This window comes from Beta vulgaris, chromosome 6 (genome assembly GCF_026745355.1).
Source record: "Beta vulgaris subsp. vulgaris cultivar EL10 chromosome 6, EL10.2, whole genome shotgun sequence".
NCBI classification, from domain to species: Eukaryota; Viridiplantae; Streptophyta; class Magnoliopsida; order Caryophyllales; family Amaranthaceae; genus Beta; species Beta vulgaris.
In genome coordinates this window covers 48364371-48373769 of record NC_079207.1, presented here as the reverse complement: position 1 = coordinate 48373769, position 9399 = coordinate 48364371, and the positions used below count along the sequence as shown (strand labels likewise).

At 35.6% G+C, this 9399-nt stretch overlaps 1 protein-coding gene across 5 annotated transcripts; it reads right to left on the bottom strand.

Annotated features, from left to right (window-relative positions):
• Window positions 1-519: 519 nt before the first annotated feature.
• Window positions 520-9023, bottom strand: LOC104896701 (pentatricopeptide repeat-containing protein At1g73400, mitochondrial). 5 transcript variants are annotated; one of them, XM_010683473.4, is made up of 3 exons: window positions 6608-9023; window positions 3166-3525; window positions 520-859 (listed from the first exon to the last, which is right to left on the bottom strand). In XM_010683473.4, exon 1 carries the CDS (start codon window positions 8804-8806, stop codon window positions 7115-7117), a length of 1692 nt encoding a protein of 563 aa, XP_010681775.2. In that variant the 5' UTR covers window positions 8807-9023; the 3' UTR covers window positions 520-859; window positions 3166-3525; window positions 6608-7114. The 5 variants fall into 5 exon arrangements, with proteins under 5 accessions (XP_010681775.2, XP_057251884.1, XP_057251885.1 ...); XM_057395901.1 differs by lacking the exon at window positions 520-859 and having other exon boundaries at window positions 2978-3338; window positions 3418-3525; XM_057395902.1 differs by lacking the exon at window positions 520-859 and having other exon boundaries at window positions 2978-3551.
• Between the last annotated feature and the right edge of the window lie 376 nt (window positions 9024-9399).

Sequence of the window (9399 nt, the reverse complement as noted above, 5' to 3'; positions counted from 1 at the left end):
CCTTCATTCTAAAAGAAAATTTGAATTTTTTATATTTTTGAGGTAAAAAAGTTTTAAAAAAATACAAAATAGTGAAATACATATAAAAGTATAAAAGTACAAGTGGTGTTTAGTAAATATGAGTAATAAATAGTAAGACCCTAATTTATTGAAGACAAAGGCAAGTTTTTGTTCTAAAGAAGTCACTTCTACATTTTTAAGTTAAAAAGCGACCCATTTACCTTTAAAAGCAACCCTTTTACGATAGTATGTAAGATAGTCTTACAATACTTTATAGTAAACGTTCTTCCGCAAGACTTATAATATCCACCAATAGCAAAACCAAAATTATGATAATCTCACCCTGACAGATTTTAGTATTAGACTGCTTTTATATTTGAATAGAGTTCGGCAAGAAGAAAGCAGAACTATTTAAAGGGACGTCTCATTTTCAATGCTCATTTCATAGTTAACACAAGACCCAAAGGCCTGCGAGCTTAAGGAAATCATGCTGTTCCTAATGAAGTTTAACTTATGAAATAAGAAAGCAAAGATCGGCAGGATTTTATGCACAAAATGAATTCAAACATTATTCATCTTCCTTCACTGGGAAAGTATAGTACATAAAGCTCACGCACTCTAAAAAAAATAAATTAACAGATACAGGGCTACCAGACATAACAGTAATCAGAACAATTCATCTAGTTCTTCGTATTTGACGGGAAGAGAAGGTTAGTAGAACACTGGAAAAGTTAGCATTATTCCCTACCTTAATCCAAAAACTTTAGCTTAGTTATGTCTTTTCTTCTATCGGATAGTGGTACCACAATCTTCCAACATCCTCAAGAAATGAGTTCAAAAATCTGCGTCCAATAAATTCCTGAAGAATTACAAATTGCTACATTAGCACATTATATGATTAAATATTAATAAACTATTAATTGAGATGAATCAAACAAGACACTACATGACTATATTTTTTCTTACAAATTGAATAAATTAAGAAGATTCCCTCATAGTATGAATGGTGTCAAGATTTCAAATGAGAAGGATAAAAAGAAAAGAGGGAATACAGTACAGTAATAAACAAACATAAAGAAGTATGTGGAAATGTAGAGGTAAATTGACAAGATATATGCTTAAATAAAAAGAAAGGAAATTCTACATGGTGACCTCCTACTTACAAATTTTCTATTTGGTGGCAGGCCAAAAAAAGATTTATAACCAAGTGACATCCTACTATAAACAATTATACTTAGTGAACCTAATTCACTTAAAACCTGACTAACAACTCAATTAAAGGTGAATTACTAACCTACCCTTAAGTTCTTGTATCCACACCACATTAACAAATTTATTTATACAATTAAGATACAAAATAAAAAATTCCTCGCTGTACATAAGCTTTCTAACTTTATACTGTCATGACCAATTGATTATCCAGCGGATTAACATAAGAAAAGAAAAACCAATCTATAGCCTCTGAAAATTGGAGTAATAACAACATATGATCCCATTTGTTTGCTACAACGGGGATTTTCTACAAATCAAAGAGCTTCCTAAGTTACATCCCTTTCTCAATTTGTCGACACAAATGTTCAATCTGTTTTCAAGTAGTATTATTTATAGAAAAAAAAGAAAGAGGTGAGTTCCAAGTGATGAACCTACAAAAGGCAACAACTCTATTCTCAACTTCACATAAGTTAAACAACTGGTATTTGATTCAGGAACGTTCGCAGGACATGGAAAAGGTCCCAATATAATAGTGGAAGTGGTTGTGTACTCTGCTATGCTCTTACATAGTGATGAACCCACAAACAAAGAGGAAGCTAGGATTCGTGATATGGAAGAAACCAAATGAAAAGTAAACCCTGGAGAAAGAAATGAAAGTAGGCCCTAATATAATAGCGGAAGTGGTTGTCCTTATATATAAATTGTTGGAGCATGAAGTGTGTAACAGAACTGTAAGCTGTTGCAGGCTTTTGTAGCTGATAATAACCCTGGAGAAATCAATTCTGGTTTAGAATTTAGGAAGTCCTAGAAATTGCGTGGAGGAGGGAGAAGAGGAAAAGAACAAAGAGTGTTTATGAGAAGGAAGAAAAGCGTGATTTTTAATCAGGTGGGGAAGGGTTTTTTGTGTTAGGATAATTAATTTAGGGGTAGGTTAGTAATTCACTTTTAATTGGGTGGTTAGGCAGGTTTTTGTGGATTAGGCTCACTAAGTATAATTGCTTAAAGTAGATGTCACTAGTATAAATCTACTTTTTGGCCTGCCACCAAATAGAAAAAATGAAAGCAGGAGGCTACCAAGTAGAATTTAAATTTTCCTAAAAAGAATCTCCTTGTCTTAAGCTTCAGCTTGTGAGCAATAGCACATAATTTAAATTTATGAAAAATAGACTCATATGTCCAACATGGGACCCGAGTCCAATCAACATCTGGAACATGTATAGTGATGTCTATGAATCACATACCTCTAATCTAGCAGAATAAAGCGGGAATGTCACCTGCATCAGCATATCCAATTAAACTGGAGGGATCAGATGTTCTGCTTCTCTAACAGCTCCATTAACCAAAAAGCTGCTATGAACTGATATTTTAGGGAAGGGTAATTTAGGTATTATCTTAATGAGTAGCTTAGGGAATAAGCTAGGTAGTTTTGTTAAGAAAATTACTCTATATATAGGGTGAATTAGATAGAAGAAGGTATGTTGGAAAATTGTTGAGAATATTAGGGAGCTTTTAAGAGTTCATTTGGGAGTGTGTCAAGTCACTCGAATACTTGACAATCTATCTTTTATTTCTGTAATTTTCAGTTTATCAATCAAATCTTCATCTTCTTCCTCAATTTATGCATTCATTGGTGTCTAAGCTATGTTGATTCATAGCAAAAGCGCGAGCTTTTGGTGTTGCTAGACTCACAGCACATTTCTTTACTAAACAGCAAACACAGAAGATATGACCGCCAAACAAACTCACAGCAATCAAAACCTTTCAGTTGACCCAGAATAAATGTTTTGAGGAGTACGGTAGTGTGTATGAGACATTAGAGAAAACAAGAAAACAATTATACATTAAAATAAGGGACCCATTTCCCCCAATAAGTACACCTGGGGCTGGGAGAGGCGGTGATACAAGAGACGGAGGATGCAAAGATGCAACGTGACAAAAGCATATGAAACTTACTGATATTTGGTTATGCAAGGTATCCTTTTTCTCAGACGTCTCTGCATCAGCAGTAAGTTGTGTCTCTGATATGCCCAAACATAGCACCAAGCTTCACTGAAATCTTAGTAGATGAAATTTATCCTCTTCTCCAACTTCTCTATATCTCCATCTCTCTTTTTTGATAAAAGCATCTAATACAAGTTTGCTTTAGCAACAGAACATAACACATGAAATTCAATGGAAGTTCAGTTTACGCGAAATCTAAAAGACCTCTAAAAAGTTGCATGCAACTGGTTGATCAAGGTCAGCCCAGCAGATATCTTCTGTAATGTTCCTCTTTTCACTCTCCAATTTCTTCAGCTTATCCCGAAATTTTTTCTGAACAAAAAAGGAAAAAGATCATGCTGCAAAAGGGGAATTGGTACAAAGACACATCAAATACGATATAATGCTTCAAAAGGAGTTACGAAGAAGAAATCAAGATTAAGGACAAAAAACTTAGAGAAGGGATCATAACAAGGCCATAATGTAAGGAACTTCTCTCTCTCTCTTCTGTATCTCATACTAAATGTTAAGGATCAATTCCAGAACTACCTAATACCAGGAATTGCTGAAAATTATCTGGGCGTTATTCTGAAATTTCTGGGTATCTTCAATTCGGTTCGAATTTCGCCTGCTTCATTACTAGTCACATTGTCTCCTCTATATCTCATAATGAATGCTGATATGTGACATTACATTGTATTCTATCAATCTCCAATCTTTAAAGTGATTTTATGAGGGAATTGAGCCTATTGCTCTTTGCAGTACTGTAATTTGATAATTTAAGAAGTTTGAAAGGTGATTAGTGAAGGATTTTTGCTGGTATTAATTTCTATGTGGCAAGGGAGGGGGTAGCTGCTGGTGGCAGTTTCCAGGGGGGGAGGAAGGCGGTGGTGGAAAGGAAAATGTGGTTTTTTCATGTGAGTCAACTATCACCTCACGTGACAAGTTCATTGGCTCCAGCAGGTGAATTACCTACAAGGACCACGCGTGTCAAATGCATATGAAAGTTGGGACCCTTGTGGAGTATTGGAAAGTTGGGACCTTTTATGGAAGGGGGTCGTAGTTTGGACTGCCCTTGTAAAATTTTCCAAGAGATTAACATGTTATGCCGGTCAGAAGTCACACTGAAACATTTCAGGAAGGCATCTTGTATAGTCACGATAATTATAAAATATTTCATAATTGGGATTATTAAAAGAAGACGAGCTATGGTTGAGATTATTTTCATCCATTTTTCCTTATTTTGAAGGAAAACTTGACATGGATAATCTCAACTTTCACCCGCCTTCTCAATATAATCCCAACTTGACTTATTTTAGAATAATCTCAACTTTAGGGGGTTGCTTATGAAATTAATTAGAACTCTTATCTTTCTTATCACCGCTAAACCATTTTGGATCTATTGTGTATATGAAAAGTGATAGTTTGGACTATTATGAGAACCTATATGCAAAGTTGGGATTATTCCAAGATAATCAAAGTTGAGATTATCTTGAGAAGATGACTGGAAGTTGGGATCATCTAGGTCAATTATTCCTATTCTGAATATATTTTTTTATTTTTTTTGAAACCTCCTTTGATTTTAATGAAGTATTTTTAATTATTTGGACCAAAAAGAGAAAAATTGGCCAATTCGTTACCTCAATTCGAACAATAAAAAAGAATGTGCTAGAAGTGAGGAGAAAATCATAAAGAGAGAGAAATAAATGAAAAATCGAGGCACTGCAAAACCTGAAGATAAAAACTTCTCATGTCCCAAAGATACAACATCAATTGCAACTCTAATCTTTAAATTTAAAAAACAGGTGAAAATGCCAAATCAACCCTCCGCAAGATTGAAGATAAATATAATCATATTTATATGAACTACTATAATCCTTCAAATTAAGCTAAACTCTGTGCTCAAACTTGTTCGCAATTGACTCAATTTTTCTCTCTTAGTATTTTTACTGTTCTCCTTCCCCTATTGGCAAAAAAAAAAAAAAAAGGAAAAAAGGAACACATTAAGCTAAACTACAAGAGTAAGTGTAGTGAACCGTGAATTTTGAGTAGTTACTATAGAGGTTTACATTAGTAGTCCATATAGACCTATAACCTTTAAACAGCAAAAATCTCCCATTCCACCATTTCAATGGTAACTAACAATAGCATCCTTTGCCCACATTTAAAGAACTTAAACTTTTGGTTCTTGTAGGGGTTACTTAAGTAATCTACTATATATAGCCAGAAAAGAAGCAAGTCAAAAGTTTTTTGTGAGGCTACCTCACTGTAACTATTGAAGGTGAGACTACCTCAACGTAGCAAGGGTAATTCTCAAGCCACCTCAGTGAAATCTTCCCATAAGTTTATACTACGAATTTAAGCATCAATCCTCAGCTCTCTGAACAAAAGGGCAAAGGCAATTGCATTCACGTTATGAACGCCATAGTTATTGCCCTAAGTCCCTACATATAATGTATATATAGATGGCTAACATGTCCACTACTGTGGCTTATCGTCATTTATTTATGATGTACCCCAATTGTCTGGATCAAGTGGAGACAGAGATATCTCTAGTTCATCTTTCTTAAGGAGATATACATAGCTGCAAACTATATAGCAAAATATAAGAGCAGAACACGCGTCTATACTTAACAGTGACTGACAGAACTTTTCAACTACAAAGAATTCAACCCAGGGGAAAATGATTATAAGACATACTACATAATTAAATTTAGTAAGGCGCCCACTAGATTAACCTCCATTAAAACCAAGATGCCATCTTTGATCCCTATCCTTGTAGTGTCCCTGGTTATTTCTCTCCTTTGTTCAAAATAACCTTTTTCCAATCTGAAAAGGAATATTGGAAGCAGCTTCAACAAAAGATCTTATAGGGTTTAAAGAAGTGAAGCGATTATAGTTTCTTATGAAAAAGAATCATCAAGCAAGGAAGTCTAACAAGCTAGACCAAAAGTGTGGAGGAAATGTAGCTTCTCACAAGTATTAGAAGGCATAAGTTGTGCGACATTATAAATCTTAATCTCTCCGTCTATAAAACCACTTTCGTTATGCCTTGTGCGGCGTGAGCTCATCATCACTCATTTCTGCAAATCCAGTACTCCTTCATTTATCCATGACTTTGTTTGTGCAAACGTTACACCAATATAGTTGTGATCACATTCCTTGCATATCTTTCCATGAAATACTACACTTCAAAATGTGGGGTTAAATCTAAAAGGTAATATTATCTCAACACACACAATCAACACCCTGCCCCTCATTCAAATAAACTATCTTGTGATGTTACTGTTGGGAATATACAGCCTAATTTTGTAATCTATGCTGGCATCATGCATTATGCTTTGTCATACCTGAGGATAAACACTATGGTAACTATACATTCAGCGTAAGCGAATAGGAATAGACAAAAATTTACCTGGCCGATGAGCAGTAGCACTAAAATCGCAATTCATAGAGTCCCTTTTAGAGAGCTGCCAGGCTGATAGACGTGTCAGTTTTGAAATTTCATTTTCTTCTTCAAATCTGCCAACTCCCCCAATGTAATGAATACAGACACCTCCAACGTTCCAATATTCAAAGTGGTATCAAACCACAATCAAGCCAGCGTGGATGCAAGATTTTACGAATTATTAGTGTTAAAACGAATACAAGTGGTTGATTCCTTCCTACCAGAAGAGGAGACAATCATACCAAGAAGCTACAATATCATAACCTCAAGGCATTTAATTGATAAATCACATCTCATTCTAGGAAAACGTTATAGCCCGTAGCAATGTTGCAAAGCATCCTGTGAAGCATATAGCAAGTGTTTCTTTTTCGCCTAGAAGCTGTTTACTCCGGATATGAGTGTAACCATGATGGCATGAGGAGGTGGTAGATTTGCGAAGAAAGTTCAGTGGTGCAACCAAACACTCAACAGAGTTCACTTGTTCCTGAAACTCATTCCCTTTCGTTTTTGATTTAGTGTAAAATACCTTGCCATAACAGGATTGTAGAACTTTTTCATGTGTTCCGAAAGATTATGAATTCTACAAAGATCACCAATCATTGACAGATGCCTCAAAAATAAATCGAACTTCTGATAGGGTATTTTTATTCCCTTATTTACAACATCATCCAAAAGAAAACATGCATTTTCAATGTCGTCACAACCAAAAAGTCCTTCAATCATCACACAATAAGTATTGACATCCAGCTCACAGTCTTTCTTTTCCATTTCATCCCAAGTCTCAAGCGCTCCCTCAGAATTGCCCATAGCAAAGAACATCTCAAGCAGCATATTGAAAGTGTGTACACTAGGCACACAATCCACATCAACCATCCTGCGGTAAAGCTGAATTGCTTCATCAGCCTTCTTATTTTCACAAAGAACTTTAAGGAAGCAATTATATGTAACAATATCTGATGGGTAACCTTTCCTTGCCATCTCTTCCAAAAAAGAGTATGCTTCCTCCACCTTTCCAGCCAAGCACATTCCTTCAATCAGCTCCTTGTAAGTGGAAACGTCTGGAAGACAACCACTCTGTATCATCTCACCAACAACTCTAAAACAGTCCTCCATTCTATCATTCTTAACAAGCGCCAAAATCATAATCGCATACGTCTTTGCTGTAGGAGGAGATGATGAAAAGGCTTTTGTTTTCATAAACTCAAAAAGATCAACTGCTTTAGTCACCATTCCTGCTTTACAAAAGGTTTCAATTGCAGCATTATAGGTAAAACTATCAGGAGTAAAACCCATGCTACTCATAACCTCCAAGGTCTTCATTCCTCTGGCAGGGTTTCTGACCCTACACCATCCGAAAAACAATATATTGAAGGTATTGGCATCAGGAAGAATCTTATTCTTTACCTTATTGAACAAGGTCTCGGCATCCTCAACCAAACAACACTTGCAAAGAGCATCAAGTAGCAAGTTAAGTGAATTGATTTCTGGCTGCATTTTAACTCTAATTCTAGTTTTCTTCTTTGAACATTTCATGACATCTCTCAGATGCTTTTCCGTGTATTTTCTCAAAATAGTCAAGAGAGCTTCAATGGGTACCGACCTTTTACCATTCCTTTTCATGTAGTCCAACATATCACAAACAATCTTAAATTGTTTAGCCTTGAACTTTGTAACAGATAATATATCAATCATTTCATTGTAAACCTGGTATTCATGGTCATAATGCTCCTGGCGAGCCGCCCACATGAAAAATCTAAATGCTATTTTCTCCTCGAAACGTAGCTTATTAAGGGTTTGCATAACCAACTCAGTTGTTAACGGGATCCCAGCTCGTTCAAGAGCCTTTTCCATATTCTTATCATAACCCACATTTTCCATAACAATTTTATACACACCATCAACACTTAAATCTAAATTCTTTTCATCTTCGCCCACCAAGTCATTCGAGACACTAGTGGAGGAAAATTTACTCAATGAAACGCCATACCCAAACCAACTCTTAGAAAAATATGGTGCGGGAATCATTTGAGAACTCAAAATTGTAAGGGGATAACGAATTAAAGCTCTATAATTATAATAGAAAAGTGGGTTATGAAGATTATGGCAATCAAATGACCGCTTGCAATACTTGGATCTAACAATCGAAATAACGCAAGTTTTCCACATGATTTTCTTCACAAAGGTTGATAAAATTGGAGAGAAAGATTGTTACCGATAAATATTGATAAAAGTTCAACTGCTTCAAGTGGAAAAGAAAGCGAGAATCCAAATGAAGGGTTCTTTCTCCAAAGCTTCAGAAAATCTGCCCACGAAAACAGAGAGTGAAAGGGGAAGCAAGGAGCACAAGAATGGGTGCCGTCGCAGCAAAACCTTCCATTTTTATTTTTTTTTTTATAAGGAAAGAAAACTCGAGACACCTTTCAATTAGGAGAACAACCTAAAACATCCTTAGTGATGAAAAGAGAAAAATCAACATCAAAAGGAGGGTATACACAGAGAAGGGCCGAGAAGGAGATGAGTCATAAGATCGGTCACCTTGTTCGTTTTCCCGAAATTAGGATTGAACCTGAAAAACATCAAAATTAAGAAGATTAGTATTAATATCACTAACAATATTATTATTTCCCAAGTAACTTTCCAGATTTTTCTAACAGACCCACAATGATGCCTTCCTTGAGGCCCCACACTTCAGCATGGAGAATAGAAGTGTTGAAACCAAGAGAATGACCCGCAACCAAAATAGAGTCGCCATTAGAATC